The sequence below is a fragment of the Nerophis ophidion genome, linkage group LG08, assembly GCF_033978795.1.
Source record: "Nerophis ophidion isolate RoL-2023_Sa linkage group LG08, RoL_Noph_v1.0, whole genome shotgun sequence".
NCBI lineage: Eukaryota > Metazoa > Chordata > Actinopteri > Syngnathiformes > Syngnathidae > Nerophis > Nerophis ophidion.
The window spans coordinates 50,569,129-50,592,790 of record NC_084618.1 but is presented as its reverse complement, the minus strand read 5'-3'; the positions used below and the strand labels follow the sequence as shown (position 1 = coordinate 50,592,790).

Sequence of the window (23,662 nt, the reverse complement as noted above, 5' to 3'; positions counted from 1 at the left end):
TCACGCATTCTGATTGGCCGAGCCGAAGAGAAGGCTGTTGTCTCATTGGATACATCTGTAGCGGTGTTGATCCAATAGGAAGGCACGGCACGGTGTTTGCGGATATGCTACGCGGAAATGTCCACTGTCAAGGTGCGTCGTTCTTTATCTTTACAACGATTGAAATTAATAAGTAAACGCGCATACTTTATTGTTCCCCTGTTGTAGGCGTAATACCAATGTGAGCAACCGCATTTTGATCATTTGTATAAAGCGCAATCTTTTTGCAAATTGCTTCCAGCTATATATTTGAATAATGTGTGGTGCATATTTTGCAACTCAATGGGCGCAAATACATGTTTTTGGTGTCAAAATTAATTTGTAGTCGGGACAATATAACTGAGTATTGCCCTCAAATCAGTCCAACCCTAACCCACTGTACTGTGTACATCCACAACTAAACTACTGACTAAACTACTATTTATAAAATATAATAATGTAGGGTTACTGACTAAACCATCCACAAAATCTCGTCTTAAATCTCGTCTTGCGATATGCAAATTGCTTGCGCACAATGGAAATGACGTATATTTTGCAAAGTGCGCGAGATTGGTGAAATGCTTACAACACCCCTAAATGCTTGGCTATCATTCAGGAACAGAAACACACAACCACTTAGTTGTGTTATTGATTACGACTGAGCTACAAAGACGACATGAGTAGTCCACCGTGGCCCACAGGGAAGAAACTGGTGCATTTGGATTTAAAAGGTGCCCCTCCGAAACTCGAATACTTACACCAGGTAAAAGCTCGTCTGACATAACAATACTTAAACATCTCCATTCATGTCCAAACTTTCTCCGTGTTGCTGTTCCAGTTGATAGAGTGCTTCTCTCAACTGGGTGCGGATGGCCTCCTTGTGGAGTATGAGGACATGTTTCCTTATGAGGGAGAGTTGAAGGTGCTGCAGGCCTCTGCACAACCTGTGTACAGGTACACTACAGCCGACAGATACTGGATATCGATAAATGGGTTAGGTATGGTGGAATTTGGGTCAACTTCACTGTTTATGCAATGCTGTGTTTTTTAGCCGAGATGACATATTCTCCCTGCAGAAAGTAGCAACATCTAAAGGCATGGAGATTGTACCACTTGTGCAGACTTTCGGCCATATGGAGGTAAGGCAGACAGCTTGTCGTGAATTCTGTGTGTTCAACACTTTTACTTTTAGACCTCCACCCCAGATCACACGTCACTCCAACCCACTTCTCTAAAGTGGGCTGGCTCAGGGTGGAGGACAGAGTAAAACAACTTGCACTGAGCCTAGTCTATAAAATCCGCTACACCTCCCTGATACTGAAGTACATGTCAAACTACTTCCTTAACATAAATGACCGCCATAACCACAACACCAGGGGGAGCTCCGCAAACCACGTTAAACCCAGATTCCGATCTAACAAAGGTCTTAACTCATTCTCTTTCTATGCCACATCAATGTGGAATGCACTCCCAACAGGTGTAAAAGTAATTGCATCTCTATATTCCTTCAAAATCGCTCTAAAACAACACCTCCAGGCAACTTCAACCCTTTACTAATACCCTCCTCCATTCACATCCCATCTTCCCGGATTATAAATAACCTAATGTAAATAATCAAATGTACCTCTAATGTATTTACTTGCTCTTATGCTATCTGAACTCACTATGTTCTCTGCTGACTGTACATACTGTATCCTACTAAATAAGACCTACACTGTTTCAATGTCCATTTCTCTGTTGATGCAATTGTTGATGACTGAAGTACTGATACCAACCAAAGCTCCTCATCCCACCCCCCAGATTGTAAATAATGTAAAAATGTCAATGTATATACTATGATGATTAACCTGTGTGATGACTGTATTATGCTGATAGTATATATTTGTATCATGAATTGATTAACGTGGACCCCAGGTTAAACATGTTGAAAAACTTATTCAGGTGTTACCATTTAGTGGTCAATTGTACGGAATATGTACTGAACTGTGCAATCTACTAATAAAAGTATCAATCAATCAAAAAAACAAACATTGTAACCTGACTCGTGCCACATCCTTGTAGTTGGCTGAGCTCCACACAAGGATGTGGGCTCGACGGCAACACAAACTCCTTCAACATAACAACAAATAATGAACCAATCAGGATCACTGGGCGGGATTTCATAGATGTGACGCAGCACAGTAGCGACTGTTTAATTCAAACAACAATGGCAGTATGCAGCAAGGAGTCGTGTGCTGACATTGATTCTGTTATTACAACTGTTTTGTCGAATCTATCGAATATTAATTATTTAAAAGATGAACAGAGTACTTTTCACTCTGTCGTTATCCAATATGTCGGCTGTTCTGTTTTGGATATCCCAGCATCGCTCTCAGCAGCGTCACAGGTTGATTTTGATGTGAGTGGTTGAAGTAGCAAATCATTCAAAATAACGGACAAGTGGGTTACCCAATCACATACAATATTTTTTTTACAAGGCCCCACCTTCTGAAATGCATCTCCTTTTTAGAAGTCCCAGAGCCTTGTGTGGAGCTCAGCGAACTACAAGGATCTGGCAAGAGTCAGGATACAAACATTGGGCCCCATTTAGCAACCGTTCTTAAGAATACATTTTGTTCTTAAGCCCTCTTACGAAGTTTTTAAGGAGATTTTTGTAATCACCAATGTTTTCTTAGCTGGGATTTGTTCGTAGGAAAAAAAAAATGGACGAGTGCTTCAGAGCACTGTTAGGGTGGCCTATCTGTTCTTAAGTGTGACAAGTTCCCTTCCTTATATTGTCTAATGTTAAATTAATATCATAGATAGATAGATAAGACAGAGAGACAGACATGAATGAATGAATGGGTTTATTTGAGCCATGCAAACAAAACAAGAGAATGACATAAAATACAAAAGAAATATATAGATACATTATTTTTACACCTACATTGAAAACATTACATGTGCCTAATCTTTTGTAGATGTCAACATTGGCTCAAAAGGGAGTGGGAAGAAGTAAACTTATTAGGTCCCACCCCTATACATATACAATATATATATACAATATATAATACAATAATATATATAATATAATTCAATTCAGTGGTTGCTGCTATATATTGTCAATATATAATACATTTAAATTCATACACACTTACATATATACATATGTACACACACATATACACACACATATATACAATTTATATATATATACACATATACATATATATATATATATATATACACATATACATATATACACATACACACACAATCACATACATACACACATGCATATACCCAAAATACACACATATCCATCACACACACACACACACAGACACCTATATAAATACAATATATATAATAGTATATATAATATGCACTTTTGTCTAAACATTATTAACAGTTTATGGTGCCTATGGGAACAAGCTTTCGTTTTGACTGTGATATTAGTGGTTAATAGTGGATCTGTGGCAGTGGAGCTATTGCCCCTGATCAACAGGACCTGAGGACCACTCTTGCTATGTGTCCTATGCTGTGCATTAAAAGAGACGAGGGGAGCCCCCTGCCAGAGGAGTTATCCACGAACATAAGATCCCCCACTCGCCTGCCCTGTACTCCAGATAGTGTACTTATGTGTCCTATGCTGTGCATTAAAAGAGACATATGGCAAAATGAGCAATATATAGAGATTTCAAAATACTGTGTGCACACATGCAAATACACACACAATTATCAACTACCGAGGCGTTGATTTAGTGTTTGGTGACTCTTTAAAAGACCAACAGGCCTCTCACACCCTGTTGCAACTCAACTCGCATAATGGCAATTATTTTGCTGCTACTGCAAGATACCGCTGATCGTGCCCTGGGGAGGGAGCGCATATTTCACGACCACGTAGACCTATTTGACCGAAGTGACGAATATTTATTTGAACGCTTTAGGCTACCTCAGCAGTCCCCCCTTTCTTAAACTTTGTTTTGACATTATGTATTTCCCCCGCAGTATAATACGAATTTATTTTCTGTAATCTGTTTGTTTCCTCAGTGTGTATGATGTTTGGCTTTTCCGCCGGAATTGTGCCCTTATATGGGGAATTAAGGGAGTTTACCTATGCAAATGACAGAATTAAGGGTGTTTACATATGCATATTGGGGAATCAAGGGCATGTTTATGTGCAAATCATGATAGACACGTATGCGCTAACCATTTGGCATTCAGCAATTTAAGAACAGCAGGTGGGAACAATTGGGCCGTTTAAGAACGCATCATGAATTTGAATGGACTCCTTAGGAAATCACTTAGGAAGAAAGATAAGAGGAAACGTTAGTAACTTATTGCTAAATGTTGCCCATTAAAGACAATCAAAAAATATCACTCTCATTACCCTGGTATCAATCCAATACTGGCACTTTCCTTTTATTTACTGTATTTACAGTTTGTGCTCAAACATCAAGCCATGCAGAGCTTGAGAGAAGTGTCAAACTGTGTGGGCACACTGAATCCTCACAAAGAAGATGGACGCCAACTTGTGACAGATATGCTGAGGCAGGTGGTCGAGCTCCATCCAGGCGTAAAGACACTGCACATAGGTGCAGATGAGGTAGTGTTACAGTACTGTTTAGTTTATTTTATTGAGCTGGCATTCTCTCATCCCCTCGCATTTACCTTAAGGTGTACATGTTGGGTGAAGGTGATATGTCAAAGTTATGGTTGGCTTCTCCTGGACGCACAGTGGAGCAGCTTTTCTTGACTCATGTTGTATCAGTGGCAAAGTACATCAAGGAGACTTGGCCTCACATAACCATCATCATGTGGGATGATATGATGAGGGGGATGACCCAGGACACACTGAAAGGTTAGTAGGAATGTCTTGACATGGATTTTTATCTCAGGCATACGTTTCTTTTAATTGTCAGTTGTATTTATATGTAATTGTGTTTTTGACCACCTTTTTAAAAGGTAATAAATAATAATACAATATAATTAACTATCAATATTGAGCAGTAACTTGAAAAAGTTCATACCACGACAGTTTTAAGTGTCACAATTTTTGTTTATAACAAATAAAGTTACAAGGGATTCAATAATTGATAAATTAAATCGATTGGAAAAACGCTTCAATTTACCTTTAACCGTGGAAGGCGGTACGGGTTGCTTTACGGTCAACGATCCGGTCAATGCATACACCAGTGCAAAAATTAGTGATGAGAGTCCAACTGGTGTGTTCACTAGAAAATGTAACGTGAAAATAAACCCCACAGGTATTTTACATAAAACTCCTATCACGTTTTGAGCAAATTAATGACATGCATTTAGGTAAAACATTTTACAAAAAATCTTGTATGACAGTCTGACAATAAAATTACATTAGGTTCCAAATATTGGGGACTTTTTTAAAGTTAATTTAAACTATGCAAGCTAATAAACCTGTGATAAATATTATTTAATCCAAATTCTAAAGTGTGATTAATCAGATTTTTTTAAATGAATCGTTTGACGGCATTAATATATATAATGAAGGGTGGTAAAGTTTGACATGCTTCTAATTTATAACTGTAAGAAATTAATGTATATAATTTGTAATATATAATTCAAAATACTGTATTAGTTTGCATCCATGTCTGTTTTCAACAATTACAATTGTTTAATAATATTTTTGCCTTTGTAACCATTTATTTAAAGCCTATTATTTCTCATTGTAAGTATTGCATTTGTCAAAATCGTAGACATGCTTAGCTAAACCTCCAATGGAAAATGGTGGGTAATTGGTTTACATCTGAATTGCAATACTTATTTAATCCAATTCTAAATAGTTATAATTTACAAAAAAGTATGTTTTCATTAAAAAAAACATTCTGGTTGAATAGAGCATTGAATTAAATCGAATCATCACCCCAAGATTCAGAATCAAATCATGAGTTGTTGTAAGAGTCACATCGCTGGTACTTGGTAAATTTCTAGAATTTGTATGTGTCAGGTTTCTTGGTGCAAATACAGGTTCATCTCTTAAAGGAGAACTGCATTTTTTTTGGAGGGGATTTTGCTTATCATTTTCAATCCTTATGCAAGAGAAGAACATGTTTTCTTTTTTTTAATGCATTCTAAATATTAAATAAATGCGATCAAAAGTTCGCTTACAATGGAGCCTAGGGGGGTCGCTCTATTCTGCCAATAAACCCCTTAAAAACATCAAAACACTTCCATTAAGGTTTTATATACATGATATAAGTATATATGTAGTAACGGGCACATTTATAATAACATTTAATATTTACGTATGTTGCTCTTTTTAAGCATACGCGGTGCATTAATTTTAGAATAATCACGTTTGCTTTTTTTCAATATCATTGATTATTACTCACTGCAGACTTCACGAGAGCCAACAAATATAATAAAACATCAAGTACTGTACAATGTCTGCTGTCATTGGGATGCCGACTATTAGGATGTTCATATATTCCTATTTAGATGAAGAATGACATTCCTCCATAAAATAGATAAACATATCTGATAAATGTTTGTTACTTTAAATAAAACTGGTTTTGTTAAATAAAATGCTACCCAAAAATGTAATGAAGTACAGTCTTCAACAAGTTTCTTTTCTAAAATAAATCTCTACAGCCAGTATGGGCATTTTCATCAACAATATGATTTCTCTGGCTGGACAGGACAGATTTAAACAGGTTTTTTTTAAATAGTTATGATTTCTTTTTTTTTTTAATCGATTAAGAATAGTTAAAAATATATATATTTTTTATTTATTGGGTTTTATGGACGGAAAAGAGGACCTGTCATTGACTCTGTTGTACGCAAAAGAGGGGTCTTTTTTTTTGCTTCATTTGACACACTTCCTTGTGTAAATATGTAATGGTGGTTCTTTAGTCAAATTTTTGCACAGATTATATTTTACAGACCATCTTCTAGCCGCTTTTGACCATCTCTTCAGGATGCGCCGTTTTATGGGCGATCTTAGTACGTGCCTCGACTTCAACTGCATCTTCTTCTCGTCGGCCCTGTGAAAGTTTTTAGTGCTTCCATATAGAGTATACTGACAGATAATCAGTAAATTAGAATTGTACGCTACTTTGTATTAGGAATGGCAAGAGCGAGGAGGCATGTTCATCTGCGAGCCAGTCTGCCTCACAACAAGAGGATAGCGAAAAAGAAGGAACTTATTGACTTTGACATCTGATTACAATGGCGGGCTCACGCAAAGCTCTTCAGGTAAATGTCTACCATACTGTATATGGAGTTATCTGCTGACGTTACACTTTGGAAAAACGTCACAAATTGGGCAAATTCCAAACCTCTTGTTTGACAGAAGTATGAAAGAATGCAATATTGTTTTATAGATATTTCCACCATGACTCCATTGTTATATTTCAAATGTTGGTACTTGTGCAGATCCCAAATTACAAAAACAGATAAAAATCGGTAAGAAAATGTGTTATTGCATAATAGGTCGCCTTTCTAATAAATATACATTAATTTGAATAATGGTACAAAAATTATTTTATTGCAGAAGTTTACTTTAGAGACAGTTCAAGGCTCAGGATTTTCTAGCTGGTAAATTTAAATATGAAGATCTTCATTTTCACATGTACAGCAAAATGTAGTCCCTGCATTCGACCCATCCTCTCCTAAGGAGCAGTGGCCAGCCACCGTACAGCACCCTGGGATCCTATCTGTTTCGTTTAGGTCCAGCTTCTCGGTCGGTGAAGCTTCCCTGTGTGGACGAATCAGAGGGCAATGTGGGCGTAGTGTCCTGCCCAAAGACACAACAGCACTGATGAAGATGGCGGAAGTTGGAATTAAACCAGTAACCCTCAAGTTCCTGGACGGCCGCTCTACCCCGCTTAACCAAAAGTTAACAGTTTTTTAACTCTTGATGAATATTCACATTTTTATTGCGCTGTAAGCTATAAGCGTTTTAATTATTAAGAAAGAAAGATAGATGGATAATACTTTATTTATTCCGTCAGGAGAGTTCCTATAGGAAAATTAAAGAAATACATTCCTGAAACATTTTACTCTGTGTGAAGTGAATCTATAAAATATAATATTTTAACTTTTTTAACTACTGAAATAAATACTTTCACAACATTACACATTATCTTGTCCTCTAGGCTGCATGGTGGCCAAGTGGTTAATATTTAGGCCACACAGTCGGAAGATATGGGTTCAATCCTCCATGTTGTTGGTCTCCCTGTTCATGTGTGGGCTTTTTACAGGTACTACGACTTCCACATTACAAAAATATACATGTTAGGTTATTAAAGATTTTAAAGGGGACCTTTTATGCAAAACCTACTTTTTTTCTCGATTGGTACAGTAGTTAAGGTTGTATTTTTTCCTCATTCCTATGAGAATCCTGCATTTGACTGAAGCATTAAGAAATTGGACTATCCAGGACTACCTGTGTTGGCTCAAACAACCACCTGGTATCAGCTTTTTCTCTTTTTGACTTATCAGGTCGGTAGTGCATTCTTCAATCATGCTTAAAGTGAAGGATGAGGCAAAAATACAACAGTATCGACTGTACCTGTTGTGCAAGTCTCGAAAATTTGAAATCAATGCATGGCATAGATATTTATAAAATAATCTTGCCTTCCTTAATACTTCCTCCACACAAGCAGTTTGAAATTTTCCCCATTTTTTGCCATTGCTATGTGGGACTTTTTAATGAAAGAGTTCCTCTTTAGTCTCTATCCTTTTGTTGTGGGGGCAGACTGGCTCATACATACACATGCATTCTCCGCTGTTGCCCTTTCTAAAAAAAGTAGTGTATAGTTTCTACTTATATTTGTCAGTAGACTCCATATGGAAGTACTAACAACTACAACATGGCTGGCGGGGAGAAGAAGCAGTCTAAGTGGAGGCATGTCAATAAGACTGCACCCAAAACAGCGCATCCTTAAAAGGTCAGAAATCCCATTGAAGATGGTCTGCAAAATTAATTTTATAAAACATTTTGACCAAAAAACCATTACATGTAATGTAGACCACAAGGAAGTGTTTTAAATGTAGGAAAAAAAAATCATATGACCTTTAAATTTTCTATAGGTGTGAGTGTTAACAATTGTCTGAATGTGCCTATACATCTATATACTGTGCATACATAATATTGACCTACATTTAATTTATATACTGTCATTTTTATTATTCATTATATTACAGAAATTTGAGGAATGAATAACTGCAGGCAAACAGTAAACAAAACTTTATTGAACATTCAGTTAAATCAATTACCAGATAACATCCCAACAGAATATTTAGGACGTGCGTACGTGTCTGGGGCCTAGTTATGCAACATTGATTTGAGTCAAGCTGACCTCCAACCACCTAAATTGGAGGTCAACATTTAGTCTTTTTTACTAATGTCATGTTTGAACAAGTCGCTATTGTTTTCACGACACAGCAAGTGGTATCGTAGGACAAGTCCAGCCAATGCTGTGGGATTACACACCTAATCTGGATGTAAACAAAACAGGTACAAGCTGCAATTTCATTCTAAGTTAAAATGTTGACCTGCATGTGGTCTCCATTGCATTATGATATAGTCACGATTCAGAGATGGATATTTTGTGTTCATATAGTGTCGTTGCTAGAGAAGTACTTCAGTGCTGGTATGCAAGATGTCTGGGCAGCCAGCTCCTTTAAAGGCTCCACCTGTGTCTACACCAATGTACCGAGCACACAGAGACATGTAGAGAACCACCTGCAATGGTTGAAGGTAGCGGCATCTGTCCCCTCTGGCCTAAACCTTATGGGCATTGCCATTACAGGCTGGCAAAGGTAAATACTGTTCATTGTTTTGAACAAACCCTTTCCTTATGTGTATTTGTGCTTCCCAAATTTCAGGTATGACCACATGTCTGTGCTGTGCGAGCTCCTGCCTGTCGCTCTACCATCACTGGCCGCTTGTCTCCAAACACTTTTCCATGGCCAGTTAAGTACTGAGGCTCAAAACAAAGTGAGGAAAATGTTGGGTGTGTCTTCTGTGGAGGCAGAGTCTATGGAAAGGTGAGGCCTTCAAATTTTTTTTTTTTTAAATGAAATATTAATTATTATTTTTCACTTTAAAAAGATTTTGTTTCATTGTCGTGTAGCACATCTGGTGATTCTACCCTCTTCCCGGGAAGAAGATTAGCTGAGTCAATTGTAGAACTGGATTCACTGCTTAGCTCGGATGACATCGTGTATTTTGAAAAGAATATGTGAGTCATGATGAGTGTAATAGTATTTCATTTACTGTTTTGAATTTTTTATCAATACAAAACGTTTTTTCAAACCTGTTTTTATTTTTTTTACTTTTCTATCCTTTATCTCCCAAGAAGCTCATCACTGCATAACATATCAATCTATTGCTACACATTTTCGATTTTTCCTTGCCAATTAGAAAATAACACTGAAACACACGAAGTGAACAAGCTTTTTCATGACAAAACATAAACAATGATTGCGTTAACATGTTTAACACATGCTGTTAACAAATTATCAGTTAGAGATGTAGAGAAAGGGTATGTTTAGATACACACTGCTTCCTCCTACTCCTTTTTAACAAGTTGAATTGTGCAAGTGTAAAGATTTTTTAATATTTTTACAATTATTTTCAAAGTGCATTTTCATATCCCGATCAGTGTCTGCTGTGCAATAGACTAATGTAAACATTAGGATTCTCTATGGAATTTGTATAATATGTTCAAAACATTTTTTCAACATAATCCAATGTGATTTAAATCAATCTTAAAAATGTAATGATTCAAAATCTTGTCAATAACTGTAAAATGAGTAATGACATGAACTTAAATATTGGTATACGTTTTACTTGCAAAGCTAAATATGTCAATTCTTCATAACAGTGAGACTTAACTATCAGTGTATGCATTATGTGAAACATTAGTCATTAGAACGGTCCAAGAAAAAGTACGCACCAAAAAATGAAACACTTCTGCCATTAAGTGAAACCTTAAAAGTCGAACACAAGCCAGTCCAGTATTTAAAAAACATTTGTTTTCATACCAAATAAATATTTTAACATCCCTAGCTAAATCCAACTTGAATTTAATTTGATCCATGTATGTACTAAAATTCATAGGAAATTAATTATTCAATTTATGCTTAAGTGCAAAAAACTAATTTACCTAAACATAAACATATAGTTTCACATGTTTGTGGCACAATTCCTGACCGATAATCGATCCATGTTCGACAAATTAGTAGCCCAGTACTAACACTGTATGCCACGGGAGGCAAAGATAATGTTTGGGGAAATGTATCATTACGGTCGCGCTTCACCACATCGCCTATTTTTTGGGGGATATTTGTTTATTTGCTTAGAGCATAAACCTAGATTTTTTTTTTGTTCCAGCATTAAGTATTTTCAAGCTTAAAAATGGCTAAATAAACAAAAAATATTAGTACTATAGTATTGACCAGTGGAGACCAAACCAATTGTCGTGCTGCTCAGTATTGTGGCCATTGATTGTCTCAGCCTCAGGCAGCAGTACTATATTGGATTAAAATAGTTTCAAGGTAAAAGGGGTTCTCATAATGTTGACAAATGTATTTAGAATGGTGTACACAGTGTTTTATGCTATAGATATGAAAATATCTATAGCATAATATTTGATTGATAATTCCTACTTTGCCAGAAATTCATTTATCGCGGTTCTGTCCAAAACTAATTGACTTTATATTCATGTCAGCGACAGAGCAGGAAGAGGCTAGGAATATGTTTTTTATAGTATGTCATATGAAGCGCCCTGTCATAGTTGACTTATTACATGCACTTCAAGCAAAACAGGGCTTCCTACGCATAGCACGTTTTGCCAAGAGTATAAAAAGAAACTAATCACAATTCACAAGGGACACATGGAAAAAATTAAAGGATGGGCCACGTTAAAGTTTCAAAATAGATGTCTTAGTAATGCAAAAAAGCAAAATAAAATTAGGAATATATGCAGCTGAGATAGGCTCCAGCACCCCCCACAACCCCAAAAGGGACAAGCGGTGGGAAAATGGATGGATGGATGGATGTTCAAAAACAAAGCTTTGCAACAGCTGTTACTACAGTTTCATCATTTGTTTTTTGTCTTCACATTGTGCCTCTTTGCTTTATATTTCTTGATTTAACTTTTACAATGTGCCAACTGTAATGGGATGAAAAATATGAGTATAACAAAGACTTGAATCTGTATGACATAGGTATGTACGCGGATGGTTGAGTCCCTACCATAGAGCAAGGAGAATGGTAAATCCTCTTATTGCTATGCAGATTCACAGTCAAGCATCAAGGTGAGCACTTTTCATGTTGCAGTCAAGCTATATTTAATGTGTGCATGTGGAATGATAATATGATGATGTATGTCTCCTAAGGTATTTGGCTCTGCTGCAACAGAAGGTGGATATAGTAAGAGAGCGGATGAGTCATCTTTACCCAGATTCAACAGCACAAGAGTGGCTAGAGGAGCATGTTGGCCCGGTAATGGTACCACTGCAGAGGATTGTTGATGAAATCACAGCATTCACACCGGAGACAGGCCCATAGAATCATCACTGCTGAAGGGTACACGGGGGTGTACTGGACTGCGCCATTTGCATTTTAAATGTTAAGGCAAAAGAAAACCATGTTTAGATTGTGGAGTACATAACATGTATATGGTTCCTAAAAAATAAATGAAAATGATTTTTAATTGGCAATAGTTTACTTGTGTGTGTATGTATGCATGTTCTAACAAAGACCTAATTCAGGAATTCAACAATTTACCAATATTTTCTTAAACAAAAATATAGATACAGGAGGCTTTTACAAAATTCCAAATTCCAATTCTAATTAATTGGACAAATTTAAAAAATGTACTTGCCTCCACTTCACAGGATATTGAATTGAAATAACCGGAAGTGGAATTAAACTGTTTGTAATTTCAAGGAAACTGCACTTTTTTGGAATTTTGCCTATCGTTCACAATCATTATGAAAGACATGAAGACGGATGGAGTTTCTTTTAATGCATTCTAAATACTAAATAAACGTACATAAGTCAGCTTATAGCAGAGCCAATGGGAGCTCCACTATTTCACCCATAAAATCCAATAAATAACCATTAAAAAACGGCAACAGTTCTCCGTTTACATTTTGTGACTTCAATTTTAACCAAGTATTAGTGACATTGTTATTATAAGCGCTAATACAGACAAATTATTTATAGCGGCGACGTGATCACTACCGTGTATCCCAATGTTTACATCATCGAGTGGTCTGCTGTTTTATCGCTTCCCTGCTTTTGTTGAACATAAATCATGCATCTCACCTGACCAGAAGAGGTCTGAGTAGGTATTCCGACAAGTTGGTACACTTTCACAGCAATTTACAACCCGAAACGAGTGAGAAAATCATGAAAATTCATTCGGTGGAAAAAGAGCAAATGAGACCTGTGTTATGTTGACTTTAATAAATGACTGTATTCCTTTTATAAGTATATGAAATAATCATGGTATAAGAAAGACCTGGTATAATATTTTGACTGAGGGGCCACATCGATAGAAAAAATGCATCTTGGGGCCTATGTGTATGAATAAAAATAAAAAAGACAGAAAAAGTACACATATACCTATTTGTACAGTTACAGTATGTATGTATGAATTGTTTCTCATCTGTAGTCTGTTTGGGCCGCATCGTTTTTAAAGACTTTTTCACCACTTCACGCATAATGCATCAGTCTCTTGGCCGATACATAACTGTTATTTATTGATTCAGTTTGAATTTATTTATTTCAGCGCTGCATATGCAAATGTATTTTCATAAAAATGTTAAGAGTTCCTTCTTTTGCAATATAATCGATTAGTCTTTATCAACCTTATCCCTTGTTCAGCATGTTGTTGTATGTGGTGGTTTATGGATTATAATAAAAAAGATCTTTGTGATTAACACTTTGGTTTTATATCATTTAACAAGGTTTAGACCTGTTAAACTGTAAGAACGTTACATCTGATTAGTGAATATAATTAAATCCAAGAGTTAAATTACTATTTTTTGTGCTAATATTAACAGTAAGTGGGCCCTGAGTCGATTTGTACTTAAAAGTTGGGGCCTGAGGTCAAAAGGGTATTTTGCAGTAGGTCTTAAAAACAGGAGAACGCTACTGTTCTACAGACAAAGCTATTTTTACCACCATAATTTGTAACCCTGAAAAAATAGACCAAAATCTAATGTCCCCTCTAAAGGACGCTGGTTTTCAGAAATGAACAAAATAAGATTAATAGTGAAAGGAAAAGACCTTAGCTTAGCTTTCTAAAAATGGGACCCCCAAAACAATTTAGTTGAATAGCCCTTGTACATGTTTTTGGTTAACAAGCAGAGAAGTAACAGGCAGAGGAAGTTCACACATACTGTATAGTAATGTACCGGTACTCTTAACTACAGTTTGTGCATGCATTTATCCTTTTTGACAGCTGGGTGTGTGTAAATATAAAACAACTGAGAGGTTTAGTAAATTGTGGGAATAGCTCTTTCTGTTAAAGTACACAATAAATACCGGTTAGGGTTCAGTAGGAAGAAACTGTTCATCTGTAGTCTGCAGTGTTTAGTAAATTACACAGAAAAGTCCAACATACGTACACAGAAATAATTTCCTAAATAAGGCAAATTGTAAAAAAAAATAATAATAAAACACATCTAAGTATTTAAAGTATGAAGGTAATCATACCATGCAATAAAGGCATCATAATAACTTCACCCAATGTTACGTCTGCACAGTGGTAACATCCCAAAATCCGTATTTCCAATTTTTTTCACTTTATACCCCGTGTTAAGGTCAAGGTTTTTCTTTTTCTTCGTCTGAATCACTACTGTTACCCAAAGAGTCCGCGTCCGCCTCTGTGTACTCTGCCTTGTCATCCTGCTGTCGTCGCTCCTCCAGCCCCAAGAAGCGCTTCAGCAGTGCAGCTAGTGCCTCCACATCGCTGACAAGTAGTGGAAAAAAAGCAATAATCAGATGATTCATATGTCAATTTTGTGCAACTTAAAAATCATTAACTATGCATGGCATACTACAAAAAATGTATACACAGTAGAACCTCTAAGGACAATCAGCCATTTGAGGCATTGGTGATTAAAGGCTTTATTTAAATAAACTTTGACTTTGAATAAAATCAACTTCTATTTTTTTTTTTTACAGGGTGTGCACAAAGTCCCTAAAATTTTAAATATGTATTACAAAAACTATTTGGTGTAATATGTTCATCTTATTTATTCTATGTTATATAATGTAACATTTGTGTATCAATAAACCCCTAAAATTGCCCCTTCTCAAGAAAAGGAACAATGTAATTTTTTAAAACAAACTACATAGCCTAATGGTGCCCAAAATGAGTGCATCAAAAGAGTGTACAATCTTTTAAAAAATCAATATATACTTCTCCTTTTGGAATAATTTCCACAGATGTGTCTTTTTGCTTTAATAATCAATTTCCTGAATTTTAAAGGCGATTGGTAGAGCGATTGGTAGAGCGGCCATGCCAGCAACGAGAGGGTTCCATGTTCGAGCCCCGCTTCCACCATCCTACTCACTGCCGTTGTGTCATCGAGCAAGACTACCCACCTGCTACCAGTGCAATCCACACTGGCTTAAATGTAGCTAAAAATGTGTAGATAATGGGTTTCACTACTTAAAGGGCTTTGAGTCTCTAGAGAAAAGCACTATATAAATAGAATTCCCTTCACAAAAGTATTGTACTGTACTGTATTTCAAAACCCATCCATCCATCCATTTCCTCCTCATTTCAAAACCCACTTTACCCAAATAATTCACTCACGCAACACGCAATAACTACAAAATATATTATCTATATAATTAAGAACCATTGTTACTATTACTATTAAGGACCACATGGTGGCCACATTGGTTCACATCCATTCCACTGTATATTCTATTTAGAATTAATCATTTATTCCTATTTTAATCCCTATTTAAAAAATATATATTTTTCTGCCTTTTTCTTAACACTACACAAGCTATATATTGTTTTGTTTTAACTATTTCCATCCATCCATTTTCTACAGCTTACTCCCTTTGGGGTCGCGGGGGGCGCTGGTGCCTATCTCAGCTACAATCGGGCGGAAGGCGTCGTACACCCTGGACAAGTCGCTTATAGATATTTATTTTCTTATAACAAAATGTAATGACAGAATGTAAGCAAACAAAATATTGTGTCAACATGTGACAGATGAATACTGTGAATGAATTATCAGTGATATGAATTAAGCAAGTGAAACTACATATTTCTTTTGTAACTAATAAGGCATATCTGAACAAACCAAAAAAACATACCAAACTATAACGGTAAGGCCAGAACGAGAAAACAGATGATTTCACACAACTTCTGTTTGCTGTGGTCATGATATGTTGAACTTGTATTTGTACTTTTACCCCAAAATTGTGTAAATTTTACAAATTGTACAACTTCATAAAATGACCTTTCACTATAAAAGGTTCCAGTGTATCTGGTGGGCTGTTAGTAGTTGATATTTACCTGCGCCCCCCAAGTGTGGCACTCTGAGTCAAGGGGTAGGAAAAACCTGTAGCCAGACGTAACATCAAAAGGTAGCCTTTCCCCAAATAACGGACCCTTTCTTCTTGGATGCAGACGTCATGCAGATGACTCAAGTCCAACACAACTTAATAGTGGGGAAAAAATTATAAATAGAAATTAGATTTGTATTTTTGCACTTCCGAATACAGTGGAACCCGCTTAGCTCAATGCTCCTGCGACTTGCTAGCTGATGTTGAAATAAAAACTAACAATTGCTTGCACCTTTTTTGTGACTCTGGCCAGAAACATAATGAAGATTTTTTTTCACCTATGGCAGCTTTTTGACATCATGAAAAAGCGGGTGAAGGCTGAAAGAGTAGCTTAAGGAAAATCAGAAGTGTGATCACTCGAACTGGATGGAGTATGGACAAATGGGGCCGATTATTTTTCATGTATTTTCATTTGTATTTGTTTTAATCCTTTTGTATGTGTTTTTCACTTTTCTCAACTTTTTTTAAAAGCCTAACCTGGGACGAGGTTTGCAAATTAGCCTTTGGCTCGAAGTCTTATGAACTTTGAAATTGTTTACTTATGGGTAGAATTGTTTAATTGTACGGTCCCTGTAAAATAAATAAAAATTAAAAATAATTTTCCCCCATTTGCATTGATCATTTATGCAAATGATCAAAATACATAAATGTTACATGTTATTATAATATATCCCATAGGCTCCATTGTAAGCAAACTTTTGACCTCATGTATTTAATATTTAGAATACAAATAAAAAAACTATCTCGTACAGGTCTTTCATGATTGTGTACGATTAAAAAAAAGTGCAGTTCCCCTTTAAGAGCTTTGTTACAGAACCAATTAAACTTTTAAGTTTAGGTACAATTGTATGTTTCCCGAACAATGACAATAAGTTTGTGTACACGCGCAAATGGTTCTTCCAGTGGCTAACATTTAAAATGCAATGGATTCTTTGCTGTGTGTGAATCTGGATGAACAGTGTCATGCTTTTATTTTGCACGGAAACAGGAAGTAACTGTGTGCACATCCAAATACTGTGTTACTGTAATTTAGTTGCTGTTTCACGCTGCTGCGTGATAATGAGAAAGTTGACAGTGGGCCTGCATAAGCGTAAACAACTAAATCTGAGAAATGAACCCTTTGGTTCTTAAATTGGATGTCCAGCTAGACTTAAGCGGCCACTTTTCAGTAATATTGATAACACTACAGACTGGGACTTGATTTGTCCGACAAAGACGGGTTAGCTACATGACCGGGCTTTGACTATAGCGGGTTCCACTTTCGATAACCAAATAAACCAGTCTCTCTGTCAAAACTTACCTTTCTCTTGTCCCTTTTTCCTCATCGTCAGCACTAAAGTGTACAAACTTATGGTTTTTAGTTCGATCACATTCTTAGCTTTGTCAAACACAGCCTCTTCCCATTCTTCCATGTTCTGCATGGCCACAAACAGACAGCCAGTCACATAGAAAAGCTTCCACAAGATGCTATCTGTGAAGAAAACGTGACAAATGGGATAATTAGTTAAATTAGTGCTTTCAGCAAGGTTTGAAAATGTTTATATTTAACACATTAACATATTATATAGATTTAATTTGTGTACCAGAGCTGTAGTATGCAGCCGCCAACCCAATTGATGCCATTCCTGTGAAAAAAAAAAAAAAAAAGGTTGTCAGTTTGCTGTGTATATATCTCTAATACTTTTTTTTTAAAATGCAGACATACTTACCAACACAAAGAGACCAGGAACGGACACCAGGCGTTCTCTTTAGGTGCAGCATTGTGGCGCTTTGGTCCTCTACTGCCATGTATCCCATCTTAACCAAGAACAGAATCATTTGTATACCAAACTAAAGACTCACCTGGATAAAGTTCTATTTTTCTGCATGATTTATTCTGCTTTAATTTACAAACAGTCAAGTTAGTTTTAATTTTCTTTCATGAAATTTAATTAAAAAGTGTTTTGATGGCGCTATCAGCAGTCAATTGACTCAACATGTTCTAACCGGAAAATGCTTTGACAATACATAATATTGTGAAACAACAACGCTTTTAAGTACAATTTTGCACAGTGTATGCTTCTATCCATCAATCCATTTTCTACCACTTGTCCCTTTTGGGGTCGCGGGGGGTACTGGAGCCTATCTCAACAGCATTCGGGCGGAAGACGGGGTACACCCTGGACGAGTCGCTACCTCATCGCACGGCCAACACAGATAGACAACATTAACACACTAGGGCCAATTTAGTGTTGCCAATCAACCTATTCCCAGGTTAATGCTTGAAATTGTTTCAAAATGTGTAAAATTGAGATCAAAATGTTTTAAATAACTGTTAAAGGCATACAGTAACCTTTAAATATTTGGTTGATTAATCTTTTTTTTTTAATTATTTTTATATTCCCTGTCTTTAATATTTTCCCACACATTGATATTGATTCAACATTGATAAATGGAAGTAAAAGACGTCTTTCCATCAGCAATGGACATATTCGGCAACACACAGCAGCTCTTTCAAACAGGTTATTAAATTGCCTGTCCCTAGAACAAGGAGGACCCGCCCCTATTGCTGCTGTGCCAATCACAACGCTCACAATGGTTACCGGCGATGGGCCAACGGCCCATTCTCAGCTAGAAGCTACTGTAGTTACGCTTTTGTGTTTGGATCAAAAAAATTTATTTTTGTGTAATGCGGAAAAAAAAGAACAACCAGTAAAGAGACAGGCCCTCCCTCTACTTCAGAAACCCTAGATCCGTGATTCTCAAACTTTTTTCACCAAGTACCACCTCAGAAAAAAAACCTACAAGTACAACCATATTGAGCAACATTAAAATACAGTAGCACGGTAGGCCTAAGTATTAATTGAAAACAAGGCAGATATGTTATTTAACATGTATATTAAATACTTCTGGCCACTGTAACATTAAAGTTAAAAGTAAAAGTACCAATAATTGTCACACACACACTAGGTGTGGCGAAATTATTCTGTGCATTTGACCCATCACCCTTGATCACCCCCTGGGAGGTGAGGGGAGCAGTGAGCAGCAGCGGTGGCCACGCCCGGGAATCATTTTTGGTGATTCAACCCCCGATGCCAACCCTTGATGCTCAGTGCCAAGCAGCGAGGTAATGGGTCCCATTTTTATAGACTTTGGTATGACTCGGCCGGGGGTAGAACTCACAACCTACCGATCTCAGGGCGGACACTCTAACCACTAAGCCACTGCACACAGTTTGTAAAGTAACACTATGTGTGAATATAGTAAAATAAAACACTGTACTTTAATCAAGTGATTCTTCGGTGTACCATTTGATGGGGTCCGCCTATCACTAGTGGTATTTACCACAGTTTGAGAATCCCTGTCCTAGATTAACAAGGTACCTTTAGAACCATAACTAATATAATTTTGTACAAGATAGTACAGTAGAGGGTTCCGCCAGGGATGGGTGTTATGCCCTACAATCCTTATTGAGATACATATTGCACACTTGATTACGATGTATATCACAATATGTTATTTGGTGTGTAAATAATCATAAAACCATTTCAAAACAGGTTACAAAGGCTCCTAATTTGGATGCCAACGAATGCAGTAACATATTGCGTCATTTCCAGTTGTATTATTTTCTCAAAACTAATATTATTCTACTTGTTAATTTACTGTTAACTTAATAGCTGGTCGCTTTCTGTTAAAATGCTCTAAGCACTTATTCTTCTATTGTTTGGATACTTTATAATAGTTTTGGGCGATATTACAAAATTTGGATACCGATCCAATACCAAATAGTTACAAGGGAAGTATTGGTCATACCAATGCTGTTACCTCATATTTTCAACATAAATTAATTATTTTATTTTTGATCACAATTTTATTCCGACAAAAACACTGGATGGTGGTGTAAAAATATTAATGAAGTAATAACATTATTATCTGCAATTGGCTTTGATTTAAATCCTGAGATGTTTGAACGTTAAAGCCCATTTGTGCCTAGAGTCTTATTTCCTGAGTTTGTAAACAATAATAAAAACAACAAAAGGTTTAGAGACAATAAAAAATATCAATCGATATGTAGTATTGACCATATACTGATTTTATACTTGGTATTATTACTGTCAACATTTGTATGCATTCGCCCAGCTTGGTTTACATTCAAGATCTCTAGGGTGTGTAGTGTAGCATCTTTAGCTCATCCTCCCCCTCTTCCAGTGATAACGAAACTTGTCAGAGGCATAGTTTATCTGCTGCCATGGAGGCAAGGATCGTTGGCTTAGAATTTACTTTTCCTTATGGAGGAACATTAACCACGGGCAAGAATGCTACAGTGCGTTGAGGAGGGTTTATTCGCCTGTTGCCGTCAAATATGCGTGATGCAGCGAGAATGTGTCAACCACATGCATGATCGCGATATTACGATAGCATTAAAAGCTCTACTGTCAGCCAAATTTATATAATTTATATCATATATTTTCTATAACGCGCAATCTCTGGTCCCGACTCCAGTTTGGGGGTACTTGGCCTAGAAAACGTTGAAGACTCCTGATGTAATATTTTATATAAATGCAACCATTAATCACCATTCATGGGGTGTCTTGGACTGTGACACCCTTGAGCTACAAACCTTGTTTCCATATGAGTTGGGAAATTGTGTTAGATGCAAATATAAACAGAATACAATGATTTGCAAATCATTTTCAACCCATATTTAGTTGTAAATGCTACAAAGACAAGATATTTTATGTTTGAAGTTGGGAAAGGGGGCAATAAATACTGATAAAGTTGAGGAATGCTCATCAAACACCTATTTGGAACATCCCACAGGTGTGCAGGCTAATTGGGAACAGGTGGGTGCCATGATTGGGTATAAAAACAGCTTACCAAAAAATGCTCTGTCTTTCACAAGAAAGGATGGGGCGAGGTTCACCCCTTTGTCCACAACTGCGTGAATAAATAGTCAAACAGTTTAAGAACAACGTTTCTTAAAGTGCGATTGCAAGAAATTTAAGGATTTCAACATCTACGGTCCATAATATCATCAAAAGATTCAGAGGATCTGGAGAAATCACTCCACATAAGCGGCATGGCCGGAAACCAAAGTTGAATGACCGTGACCTTCGATCCCTCAGACGGCACTGTATCAAAAACCGACATCAATCTGTAAAAGATTTCACCACATGGGCTCAGGAAGACTTCAAAAAACCACTGTCACTAAATACAGTTCGTTGCTACATTTGTAAGTGCAAGTTAAAGCTCTACTATGCAAAGCGAAAGCCATTTTTCAACAACATCCAGAAACGCCGCCGGCTTCTCTGGGCCCGAGATCATCTAAGATGGACTGATGCAAAGTGGAAAAGTGTTCTGTGGTGTGACAATTCCACATTTCAAATTGTTTCTGGAAATATTTGACATTGAGTCATCCGGACCAAAGGGGAAGGCAACCATCCAGACTGTTATCGACGCAAAGTTCCAAAGCCAGCATCTGTGATGGTATGGTGGCGTATTAGTGCCCAAGGCATGGGTAACTTACACATCTGTGAAGGCACCATTAATGCTGAAAGGTACATACAAGTTTTGGAACAACATATGCTCCCACCTATGTGCTGTCTTTTTCATGGACGCCCCTGCTTAGTTAAGCAATGCCAAGCCACATTCAGCACGTGTTACAACAGCGTGGCTTTGTAAAAAAAAGAGTACGGGTACTTTCCTGGCCTGCCTGCAGTCCAGACCTGTGTCCCCTCAAAAATGTGTGGCGCATTATGAAGCGTAAAATACGACAGCGTTGAACGACTGAAGCTCTACATAAAACAAGAATGGGAAAGAATTCCCCTTTCAAAGCTTCAACAATTAGTTTCCTCTGTTCCCAAACATTTATTGAGTGTGGGTAAAAGAAAAGGTGATGTAACACAGTGGTGAACATGCCCTTTCCCAATTACTTTGGCACGTGTTGCAGCCATAAAATTGTAAGTTAATTATTATTTGCAAAAAAAAAAAGTTTGAGTTTGAGCATCAAATATCTTGTCTTCGTAGTGCATTCAATTGAATATGGGTTGAAAAGGATTTGCAAATCATTGTATTCCGTTTATATCTACATCTAACACAATTTCACAACTCATATGGACACGGGGTTTGTACTATATTGATACGAAATAAAAGTAATCATTTAATGGTGTTTCTACGTTAGTTTTTAATATCAATGATCAGCCATATATCTCTGTTGGATCCATAAAATTACATGTAGGGGAAAATATGTTGATGCTGAAGAGATTCCCTTTAAATCACAAATTTTCCATTATGTTTATTCTAAATTGGTATATATGGACCAAGTTAAGTTATTCTTTAAATAAATCTCCACAGCAAACGTGGCCTTAGCCACTGTGCTTTTCATTCTCAATACCATTTAAAGAGCTGAAAATAAACATTGTAGCAGGAAGTCGAACAGGTAGGGTTAGAATAACTCACTCGTTCCTAGAATTAAATAACAACAAATCCCTTACCTTAAATTAATCGATGTGCGTAAAGTGTTCCAGTAAACACTTCAAACAAAAGAGACGGTTCAGGATAACACACTTGATGCTTTTATGAGATACTTCAACTCGTGTAAATGTCCTGAATGGGTAATACTATGGCGTCACATTATAATACTTCCTTCCTGGTTGTGTGTTGTCTGATTGAATGGAGTCAGTTCCGGTCGGATTCAAAATAAAAGTTCAAATAAAATAAACACAATGCTGTAGTTTGTTTACTAAACATTTATATATTTTAGTATTAGGTTAAAAATTATGCATAAGTCCTTAAATGTGTCAATATTATTGTATATTCATGTCATTTTGAAAATAAAAACATTTCTGGTAAAAACTAAAGTATAAAAACAAATTATACATCTAATTTTAAAATATCCATCCATCAATTTTCTACCACTTTTACCTCTAGGAACATATTTAAGTTTGGAATACTAATTAGTTTGAATTATGTGTGTCTATCTGTGACGGCCATTGCGACTTGTCCAGGGTGCAACCCACCTTCCGCCCGAATGCTGCTGGGATAGGCTTCAGCACCCCCTGAGACCTCAAAAAACAGACAATCGATAGAAAACGG

General features: G+C 36.6%; 2 protein-coding genes across 4 annotated transcripts; one reads left to right on the top strand and one right to left on the bottom strand.

The window, feature by feature from the left end:
• Positions 1–10: 10 nt before the first annotated feature.
• Positions 11–12,708, top strand: hexd (hexosaminidase d). Of its 3 annotated transcripts, none has more exons than XM_061908835.1 (12): positions 11–132; positions 635–781; positions 857–972; positions 1,070–1,157; positions 4,442–4,606; positions 4,678–4,861; positions 9,425–9,496; positions 9,603–9,801; positions 9,868–10,029; positions 10,116–10,223; positions 12,214–12,303; positions 12,385–12,708. In XM_061908835.1, the coding sequence occupies exons 2-12, from the start codon at positions 695–697 to the stop codon at positions 12,554–12,556; spliced, it is 1,443 nt and encodes a 480-aa protein (XP_061764819.1). In that variant the 5' UTR covers positions 11–132; positions 635–694; the 3' UTR covers positions 12,557–12,708. The 3 variants fall into 3 exon arrangements, with proteins under 3 accessions (XP_061764819.1, XP_061764820.1, XP_061764821.1); XM_061908836.1 differs by having other exon boundaries at positions 107–220; XM_061908837.1 differs by lacking the exon at positions 11–132 and having other exon boundaries at positions 740–781; positions 857–1,016; positions 1,095–1,157.
• On the bottom strand, positions 9,212–23,239 carry LOC133557905 (cytochrome b-245 chaperone 1 homolog). Its single transcript, XM_061908841.1, has 6 exons — positions 23,062–23,239; positions 18,298–18,385; positions 18,172–18,213; positions 17,889–18,059; positions 16,539–16,683; positions 9,212–14,969 (listed from the first exon to the last, which is right to left on the bottom strand). Exons 2-6 carry the CDS (start codon positions 18,383–18,385, stop codon positions 14,822–14,824), a joined length of 594 nt encoding a protein of 197 aa, XP_061764825.1. The 5' UTR covers positions 23,062–23,239; the 3' UTR covers positions 9,212–14,821.
• Positions 23,240–23,662: the final 423 nt, after the last annotated feature.